Source organism: Nanorana parkeri, unplaced genomic scaffold (genome assembly GCF_000935625.1).
Source record: "Nanorana parkeri isolate BGI_ZX_2015 unplaced genomic scaffold, ASM93562v1 scaffold1269, whole genome shotgun sequence".
Lineage (NCBI taxonomy): Eukaryota > Metazoa > Chordata > Amphibia > Anura > Dicroglossidae > Nanorana > Nanorana parkeri.
Window position 1 is genome coordinate 264,271 of NW_017307537.1, and position 14,345 is coordinate 278,615.

Below are 14,345 nucleotides of genomic sequence, written 5' to 3' on the forward strand. Positions count from 1 at the left end.
ATGTATGGCACTATATTTGAACAGACAAATTGTAATACCAGTTTTCACCTGCAGTGGCACTGTGGGGGAAATCTAAGATTGCCGTTCCTAAGCTGCAGGAGAGTAAGTATAGGGAGGGGATACTCTAAAAGTATGCAATAGCTGCAGGAGAGTAGGTAAAGGGAGGGGATACTCTGAAAGTGTGCAATAGCTGCAGGAGAGTAGGTGTAGGGAGGGGATACTCTGAAAGTATGCAATAGCTGCAGGAGAGTAGGTGTAGGGAGGGGATACTCTGAAAGTGTGCAATAGCTGCAGGAGAGTAGGTAAAGGGAGGGGATACTCTGAAAGTATGCAATAGCCCAAATTCCGGTGGACACGGGTATAGCCAATCGCTGGCCAGTTTTTTGTCATTTTCAGGGACCCTGGCTCCTCCAACTATTTTCACCAGTATTGGGACACACCCGCATGTCTTTCTATGAATGCTTTAGCAGGGGGAGCATGACATCATTTGTTTTAAAACTAAGCAAGAAAGTAAAACGTATAGAGGTGGAGCTGGAATCCCATGGAAAGTTCTCTCTGATGGGCACACTGAACATTATAAAAGCCACTTCTACCCTAAACTGTGCAATCATTTCTGTGTGAACTTCTGAACTATATAACCTGATATAGAAGCTTATAGAGTTTTTATAGAATACATTTACAGTAGTTTGATCTCCTTATATATATAAACAAATCACAGTGTTCTATTTTACTATGTAAGACATTTTAGAACAAAAAAAAAAAATCCGATGTAACGTTTGAATAAAAATCACAAATCTGCATTAATATATTAAAGTCTGGATTCTTCTGTTTATATTCTACTAAAGCATGTTAACCACTTGCTGTCCGGGGCATTTTCTTACCATGTGCGCACACGTGATAAAATATACATTGTTGGCTAGAAAACAGCTGCAGACCCCCAAACAATGATATATCTTCTGAAAGCTGAGGCTCTGTAGAATACAAAAAATGCTAGTTGCAATTTTTTACATTGCGCAAATGTTTATCAAACCAGTATTTTTATGAAAAAATGACCTAAATTAAAATTTAGTGCACAAAAACAGAATATAATACCCAATTTTTTGGTAACATATAAAAGACGGGGTCACACCAGGTAAATAGATACTAAACATGTCAAGCCTTAAAATTGCATTCGCCCGTGAAGCCGCAAAAGAAGCAAATACCCAAAATTTCGTGTAGGGAACATTTAAAACGCTTTTACCGCTCATCAGTTTAGCGCCAACAGTGATTGATGGCTCTAGAATGATTGATATGTAACGTGTGTAGCGCAATTGTTGTTTTCGCACGTAGGCGCACCGACGCATGGTTCCGTGTTAATGTGGGGGGCGGGGGACTTAAAACATTTTTTTCGCATTTTTTTTCTTTTATGTTATTTTAATTTTTATAACTTTTAAACACTTTTTATTTTTTTATACACTAACCCTATTGCTATTACATAGGGGCTAACAAGCACCCTATGTAATAGCAGATAGGGTGTGACAGGTCCTCTTTATGGGGACATCAGGGGTCTCAGACCCCTAATGTCACCTAGGGACATCAAAGAAGCTGAGGTCTAAGAGCTGTGTACAGTGACACCTGAAGTGATATAATACACAACACTTCCGGGTCCAGTGATCAGAGGAGAGATGAGCGGCTGAAAGCCGCTGATTCTCTCTCCGATCATTGCGGGGAGACCAGCTGAGCCGCTCCCAGGCGCCGCACGGGGCTAGTGGTGCCTGGGGAAGACAATGGCGGTACAAACGATCTGGAGTCTGTGCAGGCGCCCGTGGGGCAGGTAATGACTCGCCCCCCGGCTTCCTGATTGGCCGGCTTCCCAATCAATCAGGAAGCCAGGCGGCGAGTCATTACACGGTGCCCAGCTTCCTGATTGGCCAGAAAGCCGGATCCAAGAAGCCGACTTTCTGGCCAATCAGGAAGCCGGGGGGCGGGTAATGACTCACTGTCCAGCTTCCTGATACTAGTATCGATATCGGTGCATCCCTAGTAACTATCAATTAGGTGCCAAACACGCCTAGGCTGTAATATTCAGAAGGTGAATTGCAATAATATGTTGGTTGTTATACTGTAAAACATGGTCATACGGAAATATTGATACAATTAGAAACATGATGATATTAAAGGAGTTTCCACTGAAGTATACTCAAACATGAAACTATGCATGAATGCTGAGAGTCATTGTTGAGGACCAGTGACTCTATCAAAATCGGACTTGTGCTGAAGTGAAGTGGACTCTGCCAGAATCAAAGACAAGGCAGAACCTGTTAAGTACTTTTCACCTTCTATTTACATTTATTTTACTGTTGCTGTTGTCTATTTTGTAATAAATGTTCCTTAAAACCTTTTTCTTGCACTATTTTTTCTTTCTTTCATTAAAATGGTATTTAAAAAAAAATATGTTAAGCTGATTCTTTTAATGCTTTAAATAAGTCATTCAAGAATATTTGCCTCTTTGAAGAACACTTCCATAATCTAAACTCTGTTACCTTCCTGTCTGCATGGCAGTGAGTGTCACAGACATTTCCTGGAGGTCAGAATTGTTACATCAGATACTGTGACTGGTCTCCATTTCTGGTGGTAGCTATTTGTGTATAAGGGGTTAACTGCAGAGTTAATGGTCCCCAGTAGTGATTTTTCTTAGTCTGCTGGCACTTGGTTGACTTGTGAGCTGGAAAATCTCTGAGCAGAGTAAGGTTGAGAGTGCCATAAATACATATTGGTGGCAACGGCGGGATTCAAGACTGATGCCATCACACCCTCCATCACAAGGGTAAGCCCGCGTGTTATGGAGCAATGAGAACAAATGGCTGGAGCCTTGCCAAGGAACATCTAGTTTACTTGCCCTTTAAGGGAAATCATCTCATTGGACCTGCACTGGACACTGTTATTGGCAATGCCATTAATCTTGTGTGGTTTTCAAGTGGGGCTATTCAGCTCAAGTTCTTGCTATGGAAATCAACTGCATGTGGACCTTTGACCCCTTCCCTGTGTATACCAGATCATGCCCATTCTTCCATTTCAGGGTTTGCAGAATTGTTCGGGAAGATTTAGCATGGTTTCCTCTTCTCGTGTGGTCTCTTTCAGCCCAAGAAGAAAGAGTGTGCGCCCCCCCAATCCATACCAGACCCTTATACAGGCATGCAGCCTAGCAGGTCAATAGTCAGGACCATACCAGGCCACATGCCCTCAACATGGGGACGATCAAGATAAGGGGACCCTCACATATCTACCCTCCCCCCACACGTGAATTAGTATGGAGTACATAGTACCCCTGGTTACTTATTCACAAATAGATTAAAAAGTAAATAAACTTATACACCTTAGTAAAATTCCTTATCAAAAAAAAATCCCATGGTGTAAATGACCATCAATCACATTGTCCAGGATCTGGTTGCCTGATTGTTTTTTTTTTACGTTGCTTGTTACTCAGTTGTCTGTGTCTATCTAGTTCCCAATACTTCCTGATTGTCCTCTTTGCTTCTTGGCTATCACCCATTCTTGGTTTGTTTGCCTTCTATCTCATTGTTCTAGTCCACTGTCTTCGGCCGCCTTGCATTTCCAAATTTATATGCCACAGGATATGGAGTTTTCATTTGCCTGGATACAGGAAGGGGTTAGTTGAGCAGAAAGAATTGATGGGGAACATGCTAACCTCCATGCAAGAGCAGTTATGAAGGCAAATTAGCCAAGTTTAGGTAGAAGAGTTTGCCGAAACCATAAACTGCTTTCTGGATTTGCAACTTTGTACTAGGTCTGTACATTGCCTTGCTATATCTCTGCTGTTGCTTGTTCTATGATGACTTCTGTCAGTTGTTTTGCCTCTCTATCCTCACCTTCCATTTATCCTACTTCTTCTGTTCCCTTACCCCAGCATTAGGAGTTTCCAAGGACCACCACTAAGTTCTTTGCTTTGCCCAGTGGTTATTGCCATTCTGGCATGCTCTTAGTTGGATTTTTCACATATCGTATTTTACACAGAATGCAACTCATGGAGTGAGACTTGTTTGGGCAAAGCCAATAAGGTACTTGTTGCTCCTCGTTGTTTCATTCATGCCCAGTAACCTGCAGTCGTAAAGTTACTATTTACATTACACTTCCAGTATCTGGAGAAATGGAAGCAGTTAGAGGGCATGGAGGCAAGCAAGACCACCAGCAGGTCCATCAAGTGAAACAGACCATTCCCAGTGTCCCTTTAGGAGTCCTAAGGCCATCCCTGCTGGAGATTTGGGCTGTGTGAATTGAAGTCTGGAGGAATGTTAGCAATGCTTTCTGTGATATAACTGTGTAGGCAGAGGCATATGTTCTAAGACATCTGCAGAAAGGCAAGAATCAGATGAGAAATCTGGATGGAAAGAACTGCATATAGTATATATATATATATATACACACACACACTATATTGCCAAAAGTATTAGGACACCCCTCAAAATCATTGGGTTCAGGTGTTCCGTGAAATTTCCTTGCTACTAAATATTCCACGGTCACCTGTTATTGTGGTATTATAACAAAGTGGAACCAACTGGGAACAACACAACCACAAAGTGGTAGACCATGTAACATGGTCAGCGCATGCTGAAGCGCACAGTGCACAGAAGTCGCCAACTGTCGCTAACTGTCTTCCTGTGGCCTTCAGATTGGCACAACAACAGTGCGTAGAGAGCTTCATGAAATGGGTTTCCGTGACCGAGCGAGCCTTACATCACCAAGTGCAATGCAAAGCGTTGGATGCAGTGGTGTAAAGCACGCCGCCACTGGACTCTAGAGAAGTGGAGACGTGTTCTCTGGAGTGACCAATCACGCTTCTCTGTCTGGCAATCCCATAGACGTGTCTGGGTTTGGCGGTTGCCAGGAGAATGGTACTTGCCTGACTGCATTGTGCCAAGTGTAAAGTTTGGTGGAGGGGGGATTATGGTGGGGGGTTGTTTTTCAGGGGTTGGGCTTGGCCCCTTAGTTCCAGTGAAGGGAACTCTTAAGGCATCAGCATACCAAGACATTTTGGACAATTTCATGCTCCCAACTTTGTGGGAGGAGTTTGGGGACGGCCCCTTCCTGTTCCAACATGACTGCACACCAGTACACAAAGCAAGGTCCATAAAGACATGGATGGGGGAGTTTGGGGTGGAGGAACTTGACTGGCCTGCACACATTTTTTTGGCTAGAGTGAGGAAAGGGTAAAGCCATTCAGTCCCCTGCATCCTATTAGGGCGATTACCCCTTTACTTCCTGTCCCAAAGAAGCAACAGGAAGTGAGAACCATCTATAAAAGTGAGGGGAATTTCTCTTTTGGTCAGTTGCCACCCGTCACCGCTTGTTCTGGTGATAATTCTAAATGATAATGATCACGGCACAATTAGAGAGAATTATTCTACCCAGTGGGAAATGAAAAGGTAATTTTTAATAACATTAAATGACATAATGGTTTGAGTAGTGATTTTATATACTATATTAATTTTTTTTTTTAGTAATAGACATTTTTATTATTAGAAGGGAGATAACAATATACAAAAATATATGAACATAGATATAAAAAGCAGAGAGTGTATGTATATTAGTTTTTTAATAAAAGTGGTATTTTCCTTTCACTCTCTGGTGCCGTTGAACATTCAGATGCATCTTATTATACGCAAGAAATGAAGTGATATTCAACTTTTATTTATGTCGGTTTTATTAATAAGTCCATCTTACAATATATAAAACAAACATGATTTAAACGTTTATATTAAATCTGATTTAAAAAAAATACACAATGAAAAATATCGTAAGCAGAAACCTACTTTATATATATTTCTAGACTATACAGATAGCAAAAACATTTAACATTCTTCGGGTCGTTATACAAAAAAAAGGAGATCCACCCAAAAACTGAAAACTCCTTTAAGGAAAATACACTTCGAAGACTTCCAGCCTTGAGGTGTGCATCCCCTTTAATGTGCCCATACACGACCAATCGCTGTGGAAAATTGTGATTGCTTAGACTGAACAAAATGGTCACCAACTGTCCTGCGAACTTCGTAAGAACAGATAAGTGTACACAGTTATGATGTGACTACTCCTGTTCTTCTCTGCATGACTGAAACATGTGGATCAATTATGTCTGACTCTTAAATTTGATTGGAAATGTATATGGCCAAAGCCGATATACAGGAACCTATCTTAACTTGAATGGATAATCCCCAACTACCGGTACATATAACGACCATATATTCTGCTTATAATTGTGCTACATTGTATTGAGGTAGGATAGGTACAGCTCACACTAAAATTTATCTGGTATGTTATAGATCTGAAGAGGAAAAAATAACAACTTTCTTTTGCAAGAATGTAATTATGTTAAAAACCAAACTTCAGGCCTTTCCCAAGATTGTGCAGTTTACACAACCCTCCCATGATGCATCTCTTAGGCATGGGCTGCATCAATAGTGCCTAAGAGGACCGGGAAGTGGAAAAATAGTAATTGTAAGTAAAAGAGAAATATGTTTAAAGGGTTATTAAACCCTCCGGTGTTTTTGCATATATGAGGCTAGCAAGCAGTAGATATATGCAAAAAAAAAGCTTGAAAAGCGGTTTAAACTTACCGCTGTCTTCCCCGCGCGCTCCCGTCCGAAAATCTGAAAATTCTCGGGCAGCCGCATAGCTTCTTGGGGCGGGCGCATGTGTAGTTCGGATTTTTGGCCGGGAGACGAGCAGAGACACAAGGTAAGTATATGGTAAGTGCAGCCGCATGCAGACACTGTGGGACAGGTAGTGCCAGCAAGGACAGAGGAGTCAGCGCTGGATCGGAGACCCACAGCAACGCTGGAGGGACAGATGAAAACATCAGGAAAGAAGAAGATCGGATTAAGAGACATCATTTAAGGTAAGTGCTGACATTAACATTGGGGGGAGGGAAACATTTTTTTTTTACTTTAATGTCATTTTAACTAATAAATGTACGATGATTTCATATCAGTATGCAGAGCTGAATGCTGATGTAGTAAAAGTGGGTAAAGGTTCACTTTAAGCACGCAAGTGACACTAGGATTAGCTAGCATGCACCTTTGGTCAACCAGCACATTATTCTCACCTTCTTAATGTCTAGATTACAGGGGTGTCAAACTCAATTCAATTGTGGGCCGCATCAACGTTATGGTTGCCCTCAAAGGTATCTGTAAGACTATTTCAATGTATCTAATCTTTATCATAATTGTCTCTGCATTGGATTATCACTGGTTTTAGTAATAACTTAATACCTAGATCTGAAAGTAGAAGTCTAGGAAATGGCCCCTGGGCCTTGAGTTTGACACGTGGTCTAGAAGTAAAGCATTATATATACTACCTATATAAAAGCCGAACTCCCGCCATTTTGTTTTTAACCTATGGATAGAGTGTGAAAGACTTAATAGGAGAACTATGAGGTGAGTGCTTTTCACTCACCTCATAGTTCTAGCCGACCTGTGACAATGAGACTGTCACAGGTCGGCTCAGAAGATCGGGAGGTGAGCGAACACATACCGGCATTTGCTCACCTCTCGATCCTGTCACGGCTCTCTGCTGTGACAGGGGAGGGGCTGAATTCCCCCCTCCCCGCTCCGATCCGCCAGCGCTGACATTATATATAATACCTATATAAAAGCCGAACTCCCGCCATTCTGTTTTTAACATATGGATAGAGTGGGAAAGACTTAAAAGAGAACTATGAGGTGAGTGCTTTTCACTCACCTCATAGTTCTAGCCGACCTGTGACAATGAGACTGTCACAGGTCGGCTCAGTAGATCGGGAGGTGAGCGAACACATACCATCATTCGCTCACCTCTCGATCCTGTCACGGCTCTCTGCCGTGACAGGGGAGGGGCTAAATTCCCCCCTCCCTGCTCCGATCCGCCAGCGCTAACTGGCGGAACGGACGAGGGAGGGGGCGGTTACAGCTGGCTCTGCCTCTAGATAGGCAGAGCCAGTTGTCAGTCACACACCTGGGCGGATCCCGGCATAATTGTCGGGATCCGCTTCAGCTGCGGCGTCTCAGTATACCGCTAGCAGCAGCTCGTGGTATACTGCGGCGTCTCAGTATACCGCGAGCTACAGCTACATACTGAGCCTAGGGTGACGGGAGGACACTACTTTGTGTCCTCCTGTTACCCTAAGGAGAACTATGGGGAAAAGCCTTAACCCCATAGTTCTCCTTTAACATTTCTATCATCAATAAATAATCTCCCCTTACTTCCTGTCCTGACAAGAAATTAAGGAACATCTCCCCAACAGGGACATGAACAGCAATAACAGAGTATCTAACCCTTCCCAACTCTTAAAAAAATAAAAATAATATATATAGATATAGATATATATCTATATATATAGATATACAGAAAATGTACATCTATATCTATATATATATATACACACTTGAGTTGGGCTTAAACTTGGACATTCCCCTAAACCCTGAAACCGAATAACCCCCAGAACTGAAATCAAATGCTTTTCACTAAGGTATTGCATTGATCCTAGGGCCAATGTCACATGTACAATTGTGCAAAAATACAACGCTAAAAAAAATCTCTTCCAAAAAAATGTTCATACCATATAATGGTAATCCTCATTTCATGGAGTAATAGTGGCCAAAGTTAGACATACAGTATGTCTTATCAAGGGTAATAGATGGTAAGTCACCTGCCTATTCTAGAATGGTTTACATGACGCGGGATCTGCTTCAAACTTGTATATGGTTCAGCTGTTGGATGGAAGTGGTGCTTGAGTGGTAAAATCTTCTCTGATAGGAAGTGGTCAGCTGTCAGTCAAAAAGTGATTACCTCACTCATCTAGCGATAACCCTTAGGGCCTGTGTCAATGACTGCAGTTTGAGATGCTTCTGAGATCATTCAGAATAACCAATGGGTGCATTTTACTTCCTTTTAGCCTATATTTGACCTGCTGTTAGCGGGTTTTGCATTCTCATAGACCTGTATAGGGGTGCAAAACCCACCTGAGGTAAACAAAAGGTCCTATGGGTCCAGGTTCTAATATTATGTTCCAGCCACAGAGGAGGATAATGAGTCACTTACTAATTAGCACTTATTGGACTTGTGTTTAGATATATTTGTCAATAGGAAAACAAGACTGTACCGTAAAGTTAGGCAAAATCCCTCCAATAAAGACAGAGAAGAATTTAAAAAAACCAAAAACTGGTAGGAATTTTACACTAATCTTAAATATACCTAAACTAAACACCAACCCTAAACCTCAACCGTACCTTCATCAACTGAGCTATCACTCCAGTACCAGTGCCAACATTACCCTTAAAATGGTCTGTGCAGAAATACAACTCACCAAGGAATTAGCACTAGAGTTTCAAACCCAAATGTTTTGACTCCGAGATGGTGCCACTTTGCAAGGTTAGAGTATATTAAAGGTCAAAACTTTTTAATTGGGGACAAAGTAGAGTAGTCAGAACCTGTTTGTTCTGGTGACCATTGATAGCAGGAGAGAAAATGATGGCAAATGTAAAATGTTATAACTGTAACCAGAACAGGACATCTTTATGTGGGAACACCCGTTCCAGTGACAATTTTCCTCTCACTTCCTGTAGAATCTCTGACACAGGAAAAGAAGGGAAATCCTTCCAATAAAACAGACAGCAAAGAAAAGCATGAAAGAAGTGAGGCCTAGCTTTACGAGGCCGAACCGCATCACTCCTCCTCCACTCCCTGCTCATAGCATTGTTCTTGCTTATTGTGCTTCCTCTAGGGGCCGAACTGGTTGCTCCCCTTCATCATTTTCTACTTCACTTCCAGATTGCTCACGTTCTCCATCTTCGCTCATCTCCTCTGTCTCTGACTCGTCAGAGTTCTCTTCTTCCAAGTAGCGGTAACCCTTCACCTTGTGGCGTGGGGCAGGGATCTTGGGGATGCGTGGCAGCACATTGGAGCCAATTTTACGTTCCATCCAGAGATAGGACAGTACAGAAATTAGAGCTGAGGCCAGCATAATCCCAAGTTTGGCCTATGATGAAAGAAACAGGGATTGGAAGAGGATATCGTTTTGTAAAGTGCATCTGCATTTTTAGAGACAACACTATCCTGTAGGTCAACACCACCCTTGTCATTTCTTAATGCAAACCCTTGCATTGCCCAAACATGTAAACTTGGGGGAAAGGGGGCTTAAAACCTTAGCAAGGGGCCAAGAGAACAAACTGGCCCTTTCATGCTAGGGACAGATTTCTGAGGGCTATAGAAAGGGTACCATGCGATGTGTGCCATGGTGCCACAGTGATTGGTGGGCATGCTGAGAGGTGGATGTTCCTAAAAGACATGGTTTATTGGGACACACCTTTTCACATCTTCCAACATCACCTTCCTTGGCATTTGATGCATATGACATCCCAGAGACACAAAGCAATTTGATGTTGATGTTGGAAGACTTCCCTCTGCCAGGCGCTGTGATTGCAGGTCTGAACAGGAAGCAGGTAGCTTTATAACATGGGTCCTGCTCTGATCAATACCTGTATAGTGAAATATTTCCACTCAGGGACTCCAGCTCAGCATATCATATTAGAAATGCCCACCCAAGTCCTCCCCATATATATAGGCATCTTCATAATTTGATGGGATGATCCGATACCGGTTTCGAGTACTGATATTTTTATCCGCCGATACCGAATACCGGAAGTCCCATTAAGGAAGCCGGGAAGTGTGTAATAATTCACCACCCAGCTTCCCGATTAGCAGGGAAGCCGTCTCCATGTTCCTTCATCACCAGGTGACGAGGAAGCATGGAGCCAGCTTTCTGGTCAATCAGGAAGCCAGGGGGCGGGTAATGACCAATCAGGAAGCTGAGCAGTAAGTCCTTACACAGCGCACGGCTTCCTGATTGGCCGGCTCCATGCTCCCTGGTGACGAAAGAGCATGGAGCCGGCTTCCTGATAGGCCAATCAGGAAGCTGGGCAGCGTGTAATCACTCGCTGTCCGGCTTCCTGATACTGGAAGTTCCAGTATAGGGATAGGCGTGGAGAGCATTTGGGCCAGTACGAGTACTCGCCCAAATACTTGGTATCAGTGCATCCCTAATATATTATGTGAACTTATGTTATGTAGATAGGTAATAATAGTCCCACCTTAATATATCTGAATGGAATTTAGTATATAAAATGTAAATAAGATGTTCTTACCATCATTGGCAGCTCTGCCCACAAGTAGACGATAAATATGGCGAGCGCTTGGAGCCAGTGGTAAATGGTAAACACAAAGTCCTGACGTTCTTTGTCTTCGTAAAACATTCCTATTATAACTAGAGACAAGACAGGAGGCTGATCAATAGAAGAATGAAGGATGATGACGACAGTCATGCTTGTGTATACATATGCAAAGTAGCTTAAAGGAGAACTATGGGGTCAGTGTTTTTCCCCATAGTTCTCCTCATGATCACGGGAGGACATAAACTAGCGTCCTCCCGTCACCCAAAGCTCAGTTTATTGCGAGCTACAGCTCACTATATACCAAGACCGCCGCAGCCAGGACGGATCTCGACATTACTGTCGAGATCCACCCAGCTGCGTGATTGACAGATGGCTCTGCCTATCTAGAGGCAGAGCCAGCTGTACCCGCCCCCTCACCCGTCTGTTCCGCCAGTCAGCGCTGGAGGATCGGAGCGGGAAGGGGGGGAATCCCTGCAGGGAGCCGTGAGTGACAGTCACAACTCTCTGCAGGGACATGTTCGAGAAGTGAGCTTGATATGTCTTTTACAGTAAGTGGTTTAAAGAGGGACTACAGGAATGTAAAAAAGTTAACCCTTGCAGTGACCTCTGCAAGGGTTAACGTCTCTTTTCTATAGGGGCTCAAATGAAAGAAATATCCTCAATCCAGTTTGGCTGCTAAACCTATCCCCACAGTCTCTTCTCCCCCCTCCCCCAGGCTCCAGCAGTCTGAGCCCTGCTGATGGCATCACATCTAATACAGTCCATTCACTTGCACTAGATGTGAGGACGCAGCCGGAGCAAAGGGGAGAGAGGTAAGCAGTCACTACTGCAGGACCGACAATCAGGTGGGTGTTTCTTCTGAAACCTCTTTTCCTGTACCAATCACCTTAAAGTGAACAACATTCCACCAAATCTACTATATGGACAATTTACATTGCCAATATACAAATATGTTTAAAGAGAAACTAAACTCAGGAGTTGTTCAATATACAAATATGTTTAAAGAGAAACTAAACTCAGGAGTTGTTCAATCATTAAAATGGGTTCAAGTAACTTAACTATTAACAATGCTGGACCTTATTTTGTCTATCACTCGGCTGTAGATCCTCCAATCATCTCTGAATTGGTGCTGGCACTGTCCTTCCTTCTGGAGGGTGGCTACTTTTGTTCCCCATGGTCCCTGTGTGTGTTGTAAAGTAGCCACCTCTCCAAGCTCACTCCCGTGATGGACAACAATCCCAATACATATTGGTAAACTAAACCTGAGATTGTAGTCCATCACAGGAGCAAGCTTGGAGCAGTGACTACTTTCCAACACACACAGAGTCCATGGGGAACAAATGTAACCCCCCTCCAGAAGGAAGGACAGCGTCAGCATGAATTCAGAGATGATTGGAGGATCTACAGCCGAGTGATACACAAATAAGATACATTTTTGGTAATAGTTGATGCACTTGAATGGATTTTTAAGATTTAACTCCTGAGTTTAGTGTTACTAAGCATATTGGTAATATAAATGGTCCATATAGTAAATTTGGTGGAATGTCGTTCACTTTAAGGTCACTGGAAAAGAAAAGGAGTACCCTTCATGAGTGCAGGAAACGAGGTTTAACATCCACATAAGGAAAGGATTCTACAATAAGAGCTGTGAAAATGGGGGAATGGTCTTCCACAGGAGCTAGTTCTAGCCAGCATTGTATATTACATTTAATGGGCTGTATATCTTTCTACAGACACAAAATATTGATGGGTACTGATATTTATGAAAAATGCCATTGATCAAGGGAGTATTCCATATTGTTTGGGGATTGGAAGGATTTTTGTTTCCATGTTGAAGCAAGTTGAAACACAACTTTTTTTTTTTCCTTTCTCTGGCTCAGCTGTGTGTTTAGGGTTCTAAAAATAGAAGTTGGTTTTATGTATGAATTGTTTTTGTTGGACAGGTGCCTTTTACAACCTGACTATATACAGTATCTATGTATGCAATATGGGAGTGACTTCACTATATCAAATAGTGCCTTCTCTCCTTTACATGCATCGTCTACCTATTGACACAATGCACACTAGTAAAGTCACTTGTTCATTTTAAAGCCCTCAAACAATCTCCTATTCTGTCCGAACAATGTCTGGCTATCATGCAGCAACATGATCACTGACAGTTGGCAGTTACTAGTAGTGAAGATCTAAGGTGATTTCATCCATGCAACATAAAGCATATTTTTTCAGGTAACCACATGATATGTTGAAGGAGAACTATGAGGTGAGTGATTTCCACTCACCCTCATAGTTCGAGCCGACATGTGACAATGAAACGGTCACAGGTCAGCTCAATAGATCGGGAAGTGAGGGAACAGATACCGTCGCTCGCTTACTTCTCGATCCTGTCCCTGCAGAGAGCCGTGAATGTCACTCACTCCCCTGCAGGAATTCCCTCCCTCCCTGCTCTGATCCTCCAGCGCTGACTGGTGGAACGGACAGGGGAGGGGGTGGGTACAGCTGACTCTGTTTCTAGATAGGCAGAGCCAACTGTCAATCACGCAGCTGGGTGGATCTAGACAGTAATGTCGGGATCCGTCCTGGCTGCTGCGGTCTCAGTATACCGCGAGCTGTAGCTGGCGATATACTGAGCTATGGGTCACGGGAGGACGCTAGTTTATGTCCTCCCGTGACCCTGAGGAGAACTATGGGGAAAAACACTTACCCCATACTTCACCTTTAACCTTATTCAGTCAGGCGGTATAATAAGACATAGTAACCAATCAGAAATAATCTTTCAGTGAAATCGGGTTGCTTATGGCATATTGCCACATTTGCCCCCCCCATCTTAATACTATTACCCCAACACATCACTCACTGCTGAGGCCGGTCTTATTCAGGGCTGTGCCCAAACCCCACAGCACAGCCACCACATAAAGCATGGGACCCTGCGATTGCTCCCTGGGAGCCGGACTCCAGAAAAACAAGGCAATCAGGATGCAGATGTGCACTATGGCACCCCCAGCCAGGGGTATTTGGCGTGGCAGGCGAAGGAAGCACAGGCCCAGGGTGGAGAAGACAGAGGCTGATAACCCATACGCTGTGATTAAATATGGAAGTTTCTCTAAGCCGAGGGAGCACACTCCATAGCACTGCAGAGATAAGAAA

General features: G+C 43.2%; 1 protein-coding gene across 1 annotated transcript in view; it reads right to left on the reverse strand.

Moving 5' to 3' along the window:
- Positions 1-9,696: 9,696 nt before the first annotated feature.
- Positions 9,697-14,345, reverse strand: part of UNC93B1 (unc-93 homolog B1 (C. elegans)) — a 28,546-nt gene continuing 23,897 nt past the window's right edge. The window contains exons 9-11 of the mRNA XM_018568973.1: positions 14,056-14,329; positions 11,175-11,293; positions 9,697-10,009 (exon numbers count right to left, since the gene is read on the reverse strand). Of these exons, the coding sequence (XP_018424475.1) occupies positions 9,737-10,009; positions 11,175-11,293; positions 14,056-14,329 (666 nt within the window). The 3' untranslated portion in view covers positions 9,697-9,736. The remainder of the gene's footprint in view (positions 10,010-11,174; positions 11,294-14,055; positions 14,330-14,345) is intronic.